The following is an 18270-nucleotide window of genomic DNA, read 5'->3' on the forward strand; positions in this document are numbered from 1 at the left end:
GGGCTGCGCGGAGCCGGGGGGAGGTTTGGGGCGAGCTCGGCGGGGCTCCCCCGCGCTYCCTCCCGCCGAGGTGACGCCTTTGGCCGGGGCTCCGTATCCGCGGCCGGCGGTGGCGGCYCCTCGCCGGCCCCCTGTATAACTGGGGGCCGTGTGCGCGGGTGCGGATTATTTCAGAGCAGCGGCTCCGCGCGCCCGAGGCGGAGCAGCGTTCGCGGGCGTGCGGAACTGGCCGCTGTTTAACCCGTGCGCTCCGTGGCTCGCTGCTCAACGGAGAGGTGCGGCGTTGTGCTTTCTAGCCCGCGAAGCCTACGGCGGAACGGGCTCGTGGGCAGCAGAAGCGAGGGGCTGGATGGAGCCCGGTAGTGGGCTCCAGAGTTGGGAATTTTTCTCTCCGTCATGAAAACTGAGATGAAAGAAAAATACCAGAATTCTAGTTCTGTAAATCTGTTAATTAGTACTAAAGGAATGACGTTTTTTGTGGAAGCTTCTGAGAATAAGTGACACTGCACCTATCTTTATCATAAACTCTTGTACTTGGCATTCGTTGCAAAGAATGAGACTAAAATCTATTGCAAATGTCTTATTGATGCATGGTTGTATCTTTCAGTTTAGGTTACTGCTGATTTGATCCTCTGGAATCTGCAGAAGGAAATTCTGCCAGCCTCTGTGAATAGCTTTGCAGTGAAATAGGAGTGGAGTCCCTGAGCAGAACTGCTGAGAGATATGTGAACAAGCGTAAGCAAGGCTGAGCACATCAGTACCTGGGCTTGCTCCTCAGGGACGGTTTGTGTGTGGGGGGGTAATCCCCTCTTGGCACCTGGAGATGATGTCGGTTGAAGGGTCTACAATAACAAGTCGGATCAAAAACCTACTTCGCTCCCCTTCCATTAAGCTGAGAAGAAGCAAGCCTGGGAACAAGCGTGAAGACATAGGCAGTAAGGTAAGCGCTTTGTGGCAGGCTTTAACTTTGTTGCCTAAGGTCTCATCTGTACTAAAAATACTGCTTTAGGAGACCTGATTTAACTGTCGTGTCCTGCAAAACGACTGGTACTGTAGCTATAGTCTGTCTTTCAGCTGGCATCTTAGCTGTGCTGCAGATTCTTGCTAAAGCCTGGGTCTCTTCGTGAAAGTGCTCTGTTTACCTGTGCTGTATGTGATTGAAAGTGTTCAATCTGAAGTTACTGTATAGGAAAGCTTTGGGGGAAAATAATGAACTGGCTCATCAGTTTTCCACCTTCTGATGTATGYGGGGTTTTTGGGTGACTGACAGCAATAACATAGTGCTGCCTCTTCCTCCATATTTCCCACTGCTAACCTGCATTACCGGCAACTACCAGTACATGAATGCCTGCTCTTCCACRTAGGCAGTTGCTCTGAGCCCTTATGAAGGAATAATCTGTGGGCATATGGAAAAGGGTAGGGTGGTCTGAGAGATGGAAAGCGCAAGACGTGTATCTGAGGTGACTGTTCAGATGGGGTCTGTATTCTAGCATCCTGGTTGAGCTTTCTTCCTTGTTCCTTCTATAGGTGCCTCAGCCTAAAGTATCGCTTCTCCTGGGAAAGCCTTGTCTGAGATATAATTAGTTTTACCTCCATAATTCATCATCATTCTTGGTGTCACAGACAATTCCTGACAGGCAGTCATTCACTGGGAATTGACTGATGTCATGAGGTGAGGAGAATGACTTCACCTCAGCTGCGAGGAGAACAGAAGCTGGGGGACATTGCCTTGTGCTCACAGCAGGAGCCTTTGAGTCAGGGGACCTAGTTCTCTCTCTATYGCTGATTCACTTGTAACCTTGGGCAGATGGCTCAGCCTTTACATTATTCTATTTCTCCATAAATAGTAAGGTTAATCCCTCCTCCTCTTGAAGGCTCACTAGTAAATGAGAAAATACTTGTAATCCATGAATGCAAAGTGCATTTGTTTATCTTAAAGACAATAGCGTTTCAAGATGTAGCTGCTGGAGCGAAGACAATATGTTAAACTGTGGAGAAAATAAATGATGCTTTATTTAAATGGTCTGTCCTCAGAGTGGAATTCTGCTCTCAAAGCTCTGGTTTAGGTGGGAGGTTCCCAGAGATGGCTACTCAATATCAAGGAACACAATTTTAATTTCACTCTCCCTTCTTGCTGAGCAAGAGAAAAACCTGCTTAGCTTCCTCAGAGTTGTCTAAAGGTGTCCTTGGTGCTTGTGTGTGACCTCAGTATAAACATGTGCTGCCTTTAATATGGCCTGGGTCCTGACAGTGAAACATGCTTTGTGTCTTTTGAAGAGTTTATTTGATCTACGTTGCACAGAGACCTTTGTTAAAACATCCAAAAGCCACCTGTGCCAAAGTGCACAGGGAGCATTAGGCTCTGGCTCTGTAAGGTGGAGCCAAGCTCTGCCCCTTCCTCTTCAGACATGGGATTTTCTCCCATAAGCGCTATGTCCTATGTGGCGGTACCTGTTTGTTTCTTTTTTTCTCTTGCATGTGCCTTTTGGAAAAGCTCCTTTGTATCCCTTGTGGCATCTCTCAGTGTGGAGTCAGGGCGCTCTGATCCCCTAGGCACGTTGTTGGTTCATTCTGCACCATCAAGTTAATGTTTGAGGGTTGGGGTTTTTTTTGTATCTTATTAACAAAAGCAGTTAATTGGTGAGATGCAAAGAAATAGCAGTGTGATGCAGTAAGGATGACTTCTTAGGGCACTTTCCCTGATACCTTTTTCTTCAGGGGACAGTGCTGGTAGAAGCAATTTGTCATCATGAGATCCTGTGTGTTAGGTGATAGCAGTCATTTTCCAAAGGAGTCTGTTCTCTGAGCCTTCCTTGAATGAGTTGTGGCCTGAATTCAGTGGGACAGCTGGAGTGAGCAAGGCAAACAGGAGCGAGCCCTTTGCTACAGGTCCAGTGGAACAGCTTCCCCTGTTTGATATCTGTGGAGGTGCTTCCTTTGCCATATGTGTGCTCCTCTACCTGCCAAGGTGAAGCAGCTCTACCCTTCTAAAATATCAAGAAACAGATCTTCTCTATTTGCTAGTTGACATGCGTGTAAATCTTTGAGACTGCAATCAGGCATAATATATGTCTATCCTGAAGCATCTTTGCTGACCTGCTTAGGTGGGAAGGGATTTTCCAGACATCTTCAATGAAGTCTCTTGGACTTTTTGAGAAATGCCTGTTCAGAGATACATAAGACTCTGGTTTTGTGGCTCAGGTAGTCCTGGAAGTATGAAAGGGCCTGTAGAATTTATAGCTTTGGCTGGTCATCTCTGCTGAATGCTGCTTGGTTACATAGGAAGGAGCAGGACTGCTGCCCTAGATACATGCCTGAGAGGTGAAACTGTGCTTTGTATGTGCAGATGTAGGTAAAGAGTGAGACCTCTGCAGCTCTGTGGTTCCTCTGAGTTCTTCAGGCTTTTATTTGCAGCCAGCAGCTCAATTTTAGATGGATGAGAACCCTCAGTGGCATTGCCTTGGCTTTCATGGGCTTTGGTATGTCCCCCTCAACCAGTGGAAAGCATCCCTGCTCTCTCCTAAGCATCCCTTGAGCTGTGTGAGTTGTGTGAAACCTGCCAGACTGTCTCAGTGGTTAGGGACGGATCCCTGGGGCAGTTTGTCATGCTGAAGAGAAGCTCTGTGGAAATTGGCTCCTTTCAGTGAAGCAGCCTTGTAATGCTGGGCTGGAAGTGGGCAGGCTGTGGGAGGCTGGCTCCGCTGAGACCTGTTTGTGCAGTGCTCTGGAGGGGGGAGTGTGGGTAAGTACAGATATTTTGCATAAGGGCTGTGCAGGACATGCAGTGTGTTACTTGAGAGCAGTACAAGAGAGAACTTGTTTTGTGGCTTCCATTTTTGTTAGCACATATTCTTTGCCTACAACTAATGCATGGTTCTACTCTGCTGCCCCAAGGGGATCTCTGCAGGGGTAAAACTAAGGAACCAATATCTAGCTGTGGATATTTTAAAAAGATAAATAAGGGGAAGGAGTAGAAGATCTTTAAAATTTCCTCAAACAAGTTGGTTGGCCTAAGTTCAATTTCTAGAGGATTGCTAGGCCTACCAGAAACCCAGCTGTGCATCTGGTCACCATGCTTATGGTTTCAGCAGAGACACAAAGAATTAAAAGCTGGGAACTTAACGCCTGTGAATCTGCATTGATCACCCTGCACTAGAAGCACTGGCAGGACAGTAGGGAAACTGGGGGTTAAAAAGAGCTCATTTTAAAGACAGGCTGTTGAGCCATCTCCTATTGCTGAAATGTCCTGGCTGCAGTGGTAGCCTGCAAAGTGGCTACACAAATCTATCTGCTGACAGAAGTGATCGTACCTGAGCAGGGGTAGTTCCTTCTGGGGATGTTTGTATTGGTAGGCTCTGTTCCTGTAGCTGTAAGCATCTTTTTGACTGAAACAGCTGTGCCTGCTCTAGTGGGGGAGGGTCATCAATCAAACTAGATTATGAATGTCAGTGTAGAAACAAATTGCTACAAAACTGCATGCAGACTTTACCACACAAATGTAAGCCAAAGAGTCAAAGAAAAAACATTTGGAATYTGCTGCTTATTTGCTTGATCTCTCCTTTTCTTCTGAGCCAGGAATATTTCAAGCTGCCAGTTTAGATCAGTGGTTTGACTAAAACCTGACATTCCCCAGCAGGAATGCATTCAGCACAGAGACTCTTGTATTGTGGCCTCCTCCTTGTCAAATGTCTTCCAAGCTGTGCAGCCAGGGTGCTTGCTTCTGCTCCGTGATGCTGGGCTGGACTAGGTGGCTYGGCAAAACCTTTTCTGAGAGGTGCTGTTAGGAAAATGAGCTCTGACTAAACTGCTTCTAGTGGGACAAGGTTTCCTTGGTGAGGAGCTGTGTGTTCTCATTGCCAGCCTGTGGATTTCCATCTGCCTGATGGCAGCTCCCTGGTTCGGGCAGCAGAAACACAAGTATGTCTCTGTGTCCTCTCTGTGMGCACGAGTGCGCACAGGCACAGATTTACGAGGGAAGATGATCTATGGAGGCTTGAGACCCGTCGTGCCTTCCCGTGCCCCTTGCATTCCCAGCACAGCTCTTCAACTCCTCTGTCCCACGTGTCACCCTTAGCTGCAGGGCTCAGCTAGGACCACAAGCAATCCTGGACACAGAATATGTGGGCTAATGTTCTGGTTGCGTGTAGCACACAGTCCTTTCTGTTTAAAGATATTATAGCTCCCAACATGAACCAGTTTAAACTGCTTCTGGTCTGAACCAGACTAACTTGAGAGCTGCTGAACCTGAATGGGAATAGAACCAAAAAATACGTGAATTCAATTCACTGATATAAATGCTTCAAAAAATCATCACCTCTTATTAAAATAGTTTCAGGTGCAGTTAAGCCTTGTTGGAGAGTTGGATTCTTTGCAAGTCCTTGGGAACAASTTGGTCCTGCAGCAGCAGAGCCTCCTGGCTTCCTTGTGGTAGGATTTCCCAGGTGAACTGGATGCTGGGCTGAGCAGCCTGGCTGTTTAGGTGATGCAGAGGGGACCTTGTCTGTTGCTGTGACAAGCTCTTGTGGCAGAATCTGGATGGATCTTGCAGAAAATCGTATGTTTGGGGGCTATTTTGCGCAACATTCCCATTCTCCACTCCACTGGAGTTTGAACAGTGCTCAGCCCGCTGACTTTGGGACCAGCACAGCCATGGCAGCCTGTAGCGTGACTGAGAGGAGCATCTAGCTCAGATCTGGCCTACTCCGTGTGCTTGTTTTTGCTTTTAAACTAGTACCTGTGAATGTTGCTTGCCCCCTGCTGCTAGCCAGGGATCTCTCACGCACCTCTGCCTCACTGAGCCTAAACACACCAGATGATTCAACAGCTTAGGGGCTGCTGTCCAGAGGCATAAGGGATTTCATGTCTGCCTGTGGCCAGGCTTATAACGCTGCCTCTTAAAGCAGAGGACAAAGGCTGATTAGTGTTATTTCTGCTTCTCTGTGCATGGCCAGAGCTTGTATTTCAATGACATGTCTGTACCTTAAGATTGTGACCTGTTTTGCCAATCTTGAGACAAGACTGCTGGAAAGATTTGCCTCCCACCCTTCTGTCCACYCCTGAATAATGTATGGTTTTTGCCATAGGAGATGCAGCAGGAGGATACCCCACATGGCAAAGGTGGGACTGATGTGCTAACAGCTGGGGTGCAGTCAGCATAACACAAACAATGTAATTTGCTGGATGGGTTTAAATGGTTATTGCTTCCTCTGGGTGGTCCCATGCTGTTTGCCTGGATGGTCTCTTACAGCTGGTAAAATTATGTGTTCTTCATGCTGGATTGTATGTTCTTAATCTCCTTCAGGTGAGTTGGGTATTATTCTGAGAAGGCATTTTGGATATGGAAAGCTAAAGTGCCTAGAGAGACTTCCAAACAGGTTTTACTCTATCCCTGCTGTGCTAGATAAGCCATACACATAGATTCATGACCCCCTTCCTTCGTGAGCTGTTATTCTGCAGTGGGCTGTGAAGCATGACAAGTTTTGCCGGAGACCTGGCTGAGACAGTAAGATGGCAGAGCTCAAGACTGGTCAGAGGTGCTACAGGGAATACTTCTGCTGCTTGTTGATCAGAGCTGTTCTTTGTGTCGTGCAGCGAGGGCTGGTGGAGATAGGCATCCGCTAGCACAGCGGAAACGGACCTCCTCCATAGTGGTGCCATCTGCTTCACTAGCTGTGTGCATACTCTATYGCCTGATTTTTTTTCTGGAGAGTAGAACTGTTGAAACCTTGGTTGTGGTCCAGGCCAGGTTTGGACTTTGCTTTTGTTTCATCGAGGGCCTGTGGATACCTGTAAAGTGACTTTTTATTTTTTTTCCCTCACTCTCCYCTGTATCTGGTGAAAAGCGAGGCATCTTCTCCATTTCCAGATGAGAAGATAGTGGTCAGCATTTTGCTGGCCTGGCAGAGCTGAGTAGGCATTTTTTTCTTCCTGTTGATGAGGTCTTGGAGAAATTGTCTGATTAGCCTTGGTACAATTGTCTCTGTGAGAATGAAAGCAAATACTATACGCTAGCTAGTCTTTGGCTTTCTTAAAAAGTAGTCTGTTGTCTTCATGTTTAGGGCAGGGAGTAGCTCTTATATGATGCTCAAACAGTGCTTAGTAGAGTGGAATCCTGATGTTAGTGATCCCAGCAGAGGTCTGAATAATTAACTATCACCAGGCCCAATTTCAACCATTCCAGGCATCTGTTTGTGTCTGATCTACCTGCCTCTGCACAACTGGAAGTTTCCAAGGGCTCCTGTACATGCACGGCAGAACTGCAGTGCGTTTTCTGCTCTGGATTGCATCCCCAGATGTGGGCTGTTCCCTGTCCCTGAAGCCCTGCGGGCTCTGCTGAGGTGGCTAGAGCAATTCAGAAAACCTCCCAGTATTTCCTTTCACCACAGTGTTGTTTAGCCTTGCCCTGAGCATCTGTATCTTGTGCAAGGAAAATACGACTGAGGCCTGTGGCTGTTGTAATTAGCAGTGGAGCTGTGCCATGTGATCTGTCTTCAAAAGCATTAGTGCAAAGGTGAGTTGCTCCTAGTGTTTGTATGACTGTAGACAGCAGAAGCATTGCGTCCCTACCTTGCTTCACTGAGCATTGAACTGGCATATGATTGAGTAGACCCAATCCAAAGGAGCTCCAGGCTAAAAAGAAAGAAAGAGAGAAAGAAAGAAAGAGAGAGAGAGAGAGAGAGAGAGTTTTCCCCAGGACTCCCCCAGGAAGTCTGAGGCAGAGCTAGAAACTGAATCCTGATCTTCAGAGACCAAATCTTAGCCTTAGCTGCAAAGCCTAGTCTCTTGCAGACTACCAAGGATRTTCTTCACTTATCCCATTTGAGAGCTGTGTCTTCATTTAGAATTGTTTGCTTAGAAGTCCCCAAGCCCTGTTGTTGCAAGTGCTGACTTGGTTCCATTGTCACTAGCGATTTCAGTAGCTCTGATGGTGATGACTTTCCAGCAGGCTTGAGCAGATTAGGCACCATATAAATTAGAGCTGTGGAAACCCCAGCAAGCCTTTTAATTTTCCTGATGTCCCAGGAGACCAGTGTACTGTTGTTAGTTACTGTGGGGAAACTATCACTGCAGATAGTGCTATAGATAAGTCTATGAATTACTGGTATATTCAGTGTTTCCAAGCCAGTAGCAATAAAAGCCAGTTCCACTTGTTTTCCCAAATACARTATTAACACGAACAATTGGTCAAGAAGATCAGTGTGATTCAACAACTGCTGTGATATTTCTTACCTGATGGAATTTGAAAAACGACATTTTTTCTTTACAGATACTACTTTTACAGTGTTTATTGAATTTTTGCATCTCTCAAGCACTTTGCATAGTTACATTGAAACCTCCCCAACCAAAAGGCAGCGAGGCTCTTTCCTCTGGAAGAGAGGAGATTGTTTTGGGCTGTATTAGAGAGCCGCAACACTAACAAATACCATGAGAGCAGGCAGATGAAGAGTTTATGGAGAGGAGGGGGGAAGGCCACTTTATGGTAGTGTCAATGGACTCAGGGATACAGGCCTGTAAAAGCTCTCCATTCCTGTTTTCCCTTTTCCAGGTATTCACTGCAGATAAGTTAGTACTGTCTCTTCCGAACCCCTTCCCTGCTGAAGGGCAGGCCGAGCACAGGGCAGCTGGTGTTTAAAGTGCCAGCAGCGAAGTGTTAGCTTTCTRAATCTCCTGTGTTTGTAGCTTTCTTAAGTCTTCTGTGCTTGACAACATTAGGCTCTGAGCTCTCCAAAAGGCTTTGAGATTGGTTGCTCACCTTCAAGTAGAGCATAAGGAGCCACTTGTCTCTGAAGTCTTGTTTGCACTAGGGATGTTTTAATTAGCCCCTCCCCCCCCCCCCCCCCAAAAAAAAAAAAAAAAAAGAGCAACATTGCTTAGCCTGAGGCTGTGCTCCAAAGGAGCTTGAATTTGTTATGTGGTGCCTGATGCATTCTAAATCCTGGGGTTGCAGGAGCATTAAGTAGGAGTGAGGGTAAAAGGAGTGTTTGTCTGACCTGCCTCTGTACTTGGTGACAGGTTTTTGTGCTCAGCATCAGGTTTAGTTGGAGCCTGCTGTGCTCAGTTTTTCAGCAGTGGTTGTGCCCATGGGCCATGGCCTGGACCGTAAGGGGATGGGGAGGGTGTCAGAAGGTGCCCAGTATGGGCGTGAGCGTAAGGGGATGCTGGCCAACGGCGTACCTGTACAAGGACAATTCGCAAGTTGAGCTTCTGTGACAAACCATCTTAATGATGGTGCAGCATCAAGTCTGTTGAATGATCCTGTCCTTCTGAGAAACAGGCTATACCAGTGAAAGGACTTATTTTTGCCAGTTAAGTTGCATCAATATTAGTGGCTTTGCTGCAACAGCTTTGTCAAGAATAAGAGTAATGTTTTTCACACTCCTAACCAACATTTCACCAAATGCAAGGAGTTTATGCAGCTGAAAAGGTAGGCCAAACCTTGTAAACAGAGATGTATTTTGTAATGCAGTTAATGGCTCTGAATTYTCCTTTCACTGTGTCTGTGCCTCTTTTTTTCTTCAGTGTGCAACAGACAGGATACTTACCCACTTGCTGCAAGGTGTCCCAGTGTCCAGGGGTTTAAAACAGCTGCATAAACTCCTTGCATTTGGCCCATCTCCCAGTTCTGAACTAGGTATGGTGGTCCTGAGTGCAGTTGTTTCAAACCTGATCTGAGGTGTCATCCTTCTCAAGCAGCTGAGTCCAAAAGCATTGCTGAGCATAAATTGGAATTGAGATATTTGGAGTTTGCTTCATCTGTTTGAGATACTCTGGTGCCAGCTCAGCTGACTCTTGCATTGAATCGCCGGTGGTCAGACAGACTTCTGAAATGGTTCTGAATCTCTTGTCTCCGTGCAGGGGCTGGAGGGGGCTGTTTCTGCAGCCCGTGCCCCTCGCCGCTTACGGCTGCCTCATAAAATTGGCTGTGGGAGTGGTGGTGGAGGGCRGTGGGGACAAGATGACATAAAATGCTCTTACTAAAATGCCTTAACAAAATATTTCTGATGCGCATGCAGTACGCCTCTAGAGATGCAGTTGTTTTTAAAGCCCTGAGCTGCTTTTGAGCCTRGAATTGGGATTCCACCCTCTCCTAGCACTGGGAGGATAATCTCCCTCCCTGATAATCCACAGTTTGTGCTGCATGTCTCTGCAGACTTCCCTAGTTAAGCTGTTGAGATGTATTTTACACGCAATCAGTGATGCAAGTAACTGGTGCTGGGGGAGGGGTGAGGGTAGCGTGCCCTGGGCCAGTGGTGGCTTTCTTCAGCCTTCTCCTTTTTGACAGCTTTGGGGATGTTTTTGTAACTTCTGGAAGAGCTTGTGCGTATCCAGAAGGCTGCGTTGGTGCCCTGCAAGCCGAGGCGCGGAGCAGCCTGCGGCTGTGCCGCCTCTGCAAGCTCCGTCTCCGCGCTGCCGCTGTCTCGCCGAGACGAGGAGCCCTGCGGGTGTGATCGCTCTGCCGTAAGGTCTTGGCAGCTGGCGTCTGGCCTGCGGAGCAAACAGCCGCCTGTAGGAATCCGCCCGGTTCGCGCAGCTGAACTCAGCAGCAGGTCGCTGCTGCGGTGGGCGGCGCGCCGGGGCCGGGGCCGCGCGCTGGCCAATGCTGCCGGGGCGCGGACGCGGTAGGAGTTTATCCTTGGGTGCGCCAGCTAGGTTTTGAGGTTTCGAAGAAACCGAATGTCCGGTGTAGCAGAACCTTCTYGCTCCGCGTGGGTGTCGCCGGCGGCGCCCGGCCCTTAGCGGTGGCAGTCTCGCGTGGAGCTCTGGTGACCACGGCTTCGTGCTGAGCGGCAAGGCGGAGCGAGCTCTGCGCTGCCCTGGGTGGTAGCACCGCTCTCCGGGGTAGAGGATGCYGCTGCGTCAGAAACGCCGGGCAGATTCCAGCTCTGCGCCTCTGGCCGGGGAACTGAGCTGTCACGTCAGCCGGGGAAATCTGTCTCTCTTTGTGAAAGAGAAGTGGTTTTTTATTATTATTTTTTTTTATTGGGCACCTGAAACCAGGGGAACCCCCAGGGTAACCGGGGTGGAGAACCACGGCTCAGCGGGGAGAGCGGTGGGGCGTTGCAGTGGGAAGGGAAGGGTGCCTGCCGTGGTGAGGCAGTCAGCCTTTTTCCAGAGGTTTGAAAGAACTGGGGCTACTCATYGCATATTGCCTAAAGCTTTGTTGCACACAAGGTAGAGTCTTTCCTTCTGCTGCTGGTTTGTTCTGGCACTTGGGGCCTACTGTAGTGGGAAGAGCAGTCCGACCCGCGTTAACCCTCGCAGAGGAGGGCTGCAACTCACGGCAGAGAGGAGCTGGTGTTCCCGCTGTGGGAAGGGAGCTGGGGCCTGAAGCATGTTTGCGTGGCGTTTAGGGCTGGTTGAGCCCTGTGCTGAGGAGATGGCAGCACTGTAAATCATCAGTGATCAGTGTAAGCTGCAGAAGCAGTTAAGGCAGAAGAAAGGGCTCAGAAGCCAAATCTATTACAAAATGTCAAAGCAACTGATTTCCCTTGCTGGGGAGAGGTTGTCRTCCCTGGGAAGCAGAAGGAACGCTGCCTGCAGGGCATAGCCATCCCTCTGGAAGAGGGATTTACTTCCAGGTCTGCCTGCCCCGGTCCTGCCCTCCTACTCTCCAGCGTGCTTTAATTCAGATGCCTTTTCTCAGCTCTCCAGAAAGGAAAGTACTGTAAACAGCTGCCAAGCAAGACTCTGCATTGTAGAAGATATTTAAATGCTGGGGCCTGGTTGGATGAGGGTATGAGTGCTTCTGTTTTTCTTCGTGTGTATGTTTAATAACTTAATAGGAAGAACATACTCTGTTCTAGCTGAGTGTATGTCACTTTTCTTAATGTGCCTGTTAGTACAGTAAATTACTACTCCCCCGCCCAGCTTGTAGAGTGACTCTGGTATTGTGTTACATCTGTAATTGCACAACTTTCTGTGTAACTTCCTTACTGTGCTGGTGATCCTGAARGATTTAAGCCAAAACTGGGTGGCAGTGGTGCAACTCTGGCGGCAAATATTTAAGCGTGAATTTAATTTTGTGTGAGGTGGGATGAGTGTGAGTAGTTCATTTCACCCAGTGAATATAAAGATAAGTGCCTCTGTGGTGACTTGCAAGATCAGTTTATGTATGATTCATTTCAAKCATGTAACTGTACATGTGTGTGTCTTGGGTGTATATATATGTGCGTGTATATGTATGTATATCAGCTATCCTGATCATGTTGTTTTGACTCTCAGCTGTACCTTGTTGATCCATATCCTCTGGGAATGCAGCTAGCAAGTCTTGAGAAGCTTGGAGCAGAGATTGTTTCTCTTTCTCTGTTTTCCATTCCCCAGATGAACAGATTCTCTGGTGTGTGTGTTTCTCTCTCCCCCCCCCCTTTGTACATCCAGCATCCCCAAAATGTGAACTTRATTTTCCACTCCTTCCCCAGCTGGAGTCCTGATGGAGCCGCCTCCGTTCCAAGTGAGTTATTGACCAGACATGATTGGGAAGGGCGGTTTCATCTCTGAAATAATGAACAGATTTATGGCAAGGATAGAGCTAGGTTATTCATACCCCTGAACAAGAGAGAGATGCTTCTATCTCTCTGTCTCTGGGGAGGCCAGAGATGTTGGTCCCTGACTTTTCCACATCACTTAAACAAAGATGAAGTGTCTTCTTTTAGATACTTCTGAAGTGTTGATTATGCTTTGATCCTCCTTAGTCTAATCCCATAGGATTCAGACATTAAGAAAAAACAGAACTATTTTCTTTCCTTTTCCCAACACTTTTTTTTTTCATGCAGTACTTAGCTGTCACAGGGGAACAAGTTRTTTCACTGTATTCTGGGAAGACTGGCAGAGCTGTGTTTGCTACCCAGAATAGCGATAGTGGTATCCTGGTGAAAGCCAGGATAGTTATCACCTGTGCGGTATGTCTGGTAGGTGGAATATTGTTTTTCAGGAGAAGGAATATAGCAGAAGCACTGTGATTCCCTGTGGGCTGCTGCCTGGTGTATGGCAGCCCTGGGGTATGTTGAGTCATGGTGGGACCCAGCACTGGGATTTACATCCTTTTGGTTTATGGTGACCTCCCTCACCTACATGTCATTGGGATCTCTCTACTCAGTTCCAGGTGAAGTAGAGCTCAGCTCTGAGTCCATAGTCCCTGCACCTTGCCCCTCTTGTTTCTTTTCAGTGCACGAGCTTGTGAGTATTGCACTAGTATAAGCCTCGTGAAAGTATAGTGGCACTGCTGATATTTTTGTACGAGCAGGATTTGCAAATAGAACTGTGCAAAGCTGTCTGTCTTCTATTTGTCTGGGTTTTAAATTTATAAGGTTACTTTAAATTGCAAGTGGATCCTGGCAGACACTATGTATTGCATGTCTGCCCTTATGCTGTCACACACTCTGGCCACATCTACTTGGCAGTTGCACGTTGTATTTTGATATGACAAGAGCTGCCTGTTAATTTACAGCTATAAACCTGTTGGGGCCAGAGCAAAAGTCTGTCAGTGCTGTGCAGGTGACAAGTGCCTTGTTTAGGTTCTTGATGGATGAATTTTTCTGTTTTATTTTGCTAACACAGCTTATATTTCTGCAAGGGTAGAATCTGTGGTGGTCAGAGTGGAACAGCAGAGTAATAGCGTTTATGGGACATTCTTTCCAACTGCTATGGTCTAAACATATGTATACCAGCATTGAGTTACTTCTGCCTGGAAATAAGCCATAGAGCTATATATATAATATATTTGAACTGTAGCAGTAATGTTGTTGGTATAAATAGGCGAAAGGAGTAGCACCAGGGCTTCCCTTGCTTGGAGCACAGGGAAATCCTCTTGAGCCGGTTCATCTTCAGTGGAGAAAAAAAATGGAGAAGGTAACTGAAAGAAACACAGCAAAATGTCGTGTGACTAGACTTCAGGGAAGAGCATAAAGAACGAGGTACTTGGGTCTGGAGCACTGGCTTCCTATTTGATGGTTGCCCAGCTCTTTTCTCCTCRTGGTGGAATGTTTGTCAGAAATCTTGCAGAAGTCAGTCTTTAGTGACCTGATCCCCCAAGGTCTTGGAGTTTGTTCTGTGAGTGTGTCTTTGGTGCTCATGACTCCAAAACTACTGCTTAATTTTCTTGAATTCTTTCTGGAAAGCATTTCCTTCCTCTAGCTCATTACAGAGCTGGTGCAGGTCCATGGAAAGCTTGTATTTGCCTTGGTCATAATGTTATAAAATGGAGGAGACAGTATTTGGAGGAGATGTCATTGTGCGGTAGTGTGTCAAGAGTGGCGTTGGGTGCTGCTGTCATCTTTTGGAGCTTGTGAAGTATGCTTTGGACTTCTCCCAGGGAGCATTTGTAAGCAAAACAACTTTTGCAATTTCTTTGTACAAAACTGTTTAGCAGAACTCTTTGCTCAGTCAGCTCGGCTGCTGCAGCAGATTGTGCCAGTTTCTGTGGTCTTGTCTGTCGCTAATAGATTTTTATCTCACCCGAATGAAATGTAGTAGGAAGTGACCTCTTCAGAGATAGCAGAAAATGCTGATAAGCACTGAATGGCCAGTTTTAGTCTTTGCTTGTGACTGATGTTGATTCCATCTTTAAACTGTAAGTACCTGTTCATCTTTACCTGATTTGTAAACAGATCCTTCCAGGATGTGAGTGCTTGCTTGTAACTGCCTTATTACAGGTATCAAACTTGTGATGGTCTAAGGATATATGAGAGGCAAGGTTTGCAAGTAGAAACACAGTGTTTTCTTAAACCAATTGATACAGTTAGAAGGAAAGAAGCAAGATTGCTGACATATGGGTACGTTTTCAGGGTTCATTGGTCTGTGAACAATCCTCTATGAAGAATGCTTTCTGCTGTGTTGCAATATTAAAAAGAAAATCAGAATCATCAGTTGCATTCTTGCAACTCTGACAGGCAATCAGCTACACTTCATCCAACACCTCTTCTCTGGCCAGCGATGGGAGGTGCAGCCTGGCTTCAAGCAGGGGCTCAGTCACAGTGGAGCGGTGAGAATAAAGCTTGTATCCAGCTGTTGCATGCTACCTAGCTCGCAGTGCACCACAGCAAGGAATGGACAGAAACTGCTTAGGAGTGTTATAGGTATCTTTTTACTGGAGGGAGTGAAGTACAGTTTGAGCAGGGTTAGCATAGGTGACGTGGTTCAGTACAAATGACAATAAGCAGGGATATCCCAACTCCTAGCATTGCCTAGTCTTGCTGCCTGTCCTTGAAGTGTCTGCTGCTTTTTATTTTTCCTTTATTTGAGCTGAAGCATACTTAGGATCAGTAGTTCAGATATTTCTGAACAACCTGTCACTCAATTATTTCTTAGAAGGACTGTTTCTGGTAAGTAAATGCTTCTGGGTATGTGAATGCATCTAAAACTATCAACTGGAAAATCGTCAGTAAGGACCATTAACTCTTTGCTAAGATTGGAGTTCCATATTTTTTTAATTCTGCTTTTCTTCAGCAGAAAACTTCTCTGAGAACTAAACATAAAAAATAGAAGCATTTGTGAAGTGTAAAAGAAAAAAACATAAGCTGAGTGTGTTGCCTGTATCTGGGGCTTTCTGAAGTCCTGAAATAAGGCTGAAAAGATGTGATAGTAGTTGTAACGACTTCTTTTCTAGAAGTATGACAAAAGCTATGTGGTAACAAAAACAAAAGAGTCTTTAGGCCTGTGGATAAAAATTGCTTCCTCTGTGTGTGGYTTTACTGCTTCAATTCTTGCATTTGATAATTCTACCAGTTACTCATGCTCCTGAGCCTCAATTATGAGAGAGAGAGGATACCCACTTTTCCAGTGTTATTCCCACTGTTTCAGGGCTTTCAGTCACTTAGCCAGTTCAGTTTTCCTTTTTGTAAGTCATCTTTAACTCTTAAAACAAGTCATCTTGTGTAGACTGTTGTGCCTCTCATTTACAGATTTTCTTTTATTCAAGAAAAGAAAGTGCCTGGGAAAAATCACAGGAAGAATTGATTTAAGACAAACTTTATGAAGAAGGCAAAGTGGAAAAAGTAAATGATTTAATGGGTTTGTTCAAGATTGTTTTGTGGTTATCTCCCTAATCTTCTCTGTGTGGTTTATTGCCTGGTGGTATTTTCCTCTGTGTGCATGTGTGCCTGTGAGAATGGCAATCAATTGGTATTTTTTGCTACTGACCTGCAGGGGGAACTACTCTCACCTTTGGGGCGCTAAGAGTAGCCCATAAAACTTGCAAAAAATATTATCTATTGGGAAAGACCAAACCAAGGTCTGTATCTGAGGTGGCTGTGGCTGTGAGTGATGATTGCCTCACCTATAGCACCAGTTTGCATCCTTGAAGCAGAGGGTTGGCCCTTCTGCACAAGGTGGTGTGCCTTCCGAAGGCTTTATCAACGTAATACTCCACTGTAGCGGTGACTAAGGGGCTTCCCATAGTTGTCTGTCTTGGGCTTGAAAATTGTGTTTCCTAGTGTGTGTGAAGCACATGCAGAATCAAGTGGGCAGAATAATTAAAGTTTCCCACCATTCTTCCTGCTGATTTGTACATCTGTGGTCCTCCTACTTATTCTTGGGTTTTTTCAAAGGTCTTGGGAGGCAGTTTGGTCCGYTTGATTCAGTGTAGAGGGACGTAACACTTCCCTCTTCAGGCTGCGTGTTTGAGTGAGCACATGAGAGYTTGATGGTGTTCTCCATGCAGGTGGCTGAGCAGCAGGTACCATAATGGGGACACTGGTGAGGAGCTTTCCAGCTGTACTGGAAAGGGAGGAGGCTGGGCAGGGTTGTTGAGGGAATGATGGAAACCGATGCTTGTGCTGTTCTTTTGTTTTCTGAATCTTTGGCCCATGGTCATTTGTATCTCTCCTCCTGGAGGACGTTGTCTCCTTTCTGGCTAACTGAAGAAATCTCTTGGGTGCTGAGTGTGTGTATTGATCAACAGATGTGAAGAGCTCCTTAATTCTTAGATATATAAAGGGCAGATGATGGTAAAGGCCCTTCTGTAAGGAGCTTATCCCTCCGGGCAGAGGGCAGGCTACGCAGGAAGGGATTGCAGAGAGCTAGGTGGTCAGTGGTTGTTGGGCGGTGGCAGAGAGGGGGAAGCTTGGGTGCTCCTTCTGGGTATCCTGTTTGATTTTGGGGGGAAACAATCTTGTGCTTTGCTTTGCTTTGTTTTTAAGCATTCTTTAAAAATCTTGTTGCTTRCCTCGAGGAGTGAGATACGATAACGGTGCTGCATGGACCAAGCAGCAGATTGCTGCTGGAACTTGGGAAGGAGGTGAGGCTGTCCTCAGCTCTGCCACTAATTTATTGTTGACAGTGACCAAAACGCTTTACCTTAGTGTTTCTGACTTTTGCCATCCAGTCCTCTTTCAACTCTTCAGATTGCAAGCTGTGTGAGAAGGCATATTGCTACTTACTGCGTGCACAGGAGGCCTTCGTGTTCATTGAAACTTTTGGGAATCACTGTGAAACAAATAGTAAATACTAATACCCAAACAGTCTTTGCGGAAAAAGATTGAATGCTAATCTCTTTGCCCCCTTCTGTAGGGATGATATCTGCATGATAAAAGCTGTGTCGGGCTGTCCCTGCTCTTATATTTATTTCAGCTTTAGTGTCTTCTATGTTGCTTTTTTTATAATTTAAATCGGTTTACAACAAAAGCGTTTTCTAATCCCCTGAGGATGCGAGTACGTGCTTTCCCCCTTAGAATCGCTGCAGCCCGAGGTGCGTGCRTGGGAGGACAGGGTGTCCAGTCCTGCAGTAGTTCAGGTGTGACAGGCTGGAGCTTTTGGGTATTGCAAGAGGTGAAGTCTCTGACCTCCCACAGAGGGGGCAGGTACCTCCTCGGGCTAAAGTATTTGGCCATAAAAAGGTTAGGCTTTTATGTACAAAGAATTAATTAAGATCTTTTCCAGGGACCTAAATACACTACTTAACAGCTGTCCCCTTCTCCGACAGACCCGCATAGTTACCTTTGCAAGAAAGAGGGCTAGGCAGATGCGGAAAGATTTACAGGGACAGCTTGGAAATGGTGTATGATAACTTTTTAGACAGACGTACTGTATAAAACAGTGGTGAAGAATAAATTGATCTGGCATGGGGTGTTATACATGTATAAGGAAATTGCAGATGAATTACACATGTCGCCTCAGCCAAGTGCTTATTAAAAGTCCTTTCTTCACCCTTTTCCTCACCCTGCTTAATGCTATCTTGTGTTTTTACTCTCTTGCTAGTTCTCAAGGTCCACCACCAAGTGCCCCCCCACCCAACACAGCCTTGGACAAGTAATATTTCTGTGCCTTTGTGCTGAA

The 18270-nt window shown here is 46.5% G+C and overlaps 1 protein-coding gene across 5 annotated transcripts in view; it reads left to right on the forward strand.

The window, feature by feature from the left end:
* The first annotated feature begins 222 nt into the window (after nucleotides 1–222).
* MAPKBP1 (mitogen-activated protein kinase binding protein 1) overlaps nucleotides 223–18270 on the forward strand; it is a 102875-nt gene continuing 84827 nt past the window's right edge. For 2 of the 5 annotated variants that reach the window (XM_085306815.1, XM_085306841.1), the window contains exon 1: nucleotides 292–940. In XM_085306815.1, the coding sequence (XP_085162941.1) occupies nucleotides 824–940 (117 nt within the window). In that variant the 5' untranslated portion in view covers nucleotides 292–823. The other 3 variants (XM_085306835.1, XM_085306852.1, XM_085306825.1) reach the window with 2 other exon arrangements.

The sequence above is a fragment of the Rhea americana genome, unplaced genomic scaffold (genome assembly GCF_003343005.1).
Source record: "Rhea americana isolate MKP2758 unplaced genomic scaffold, rheAme1 scaffold_102, whole genome shotgun sequence".
Lineage (NCBI taxonomy): Eukaryota > Metazoa > Chordata > Aves > Rheiformes > Rheidae > Rhea > Rhea americana.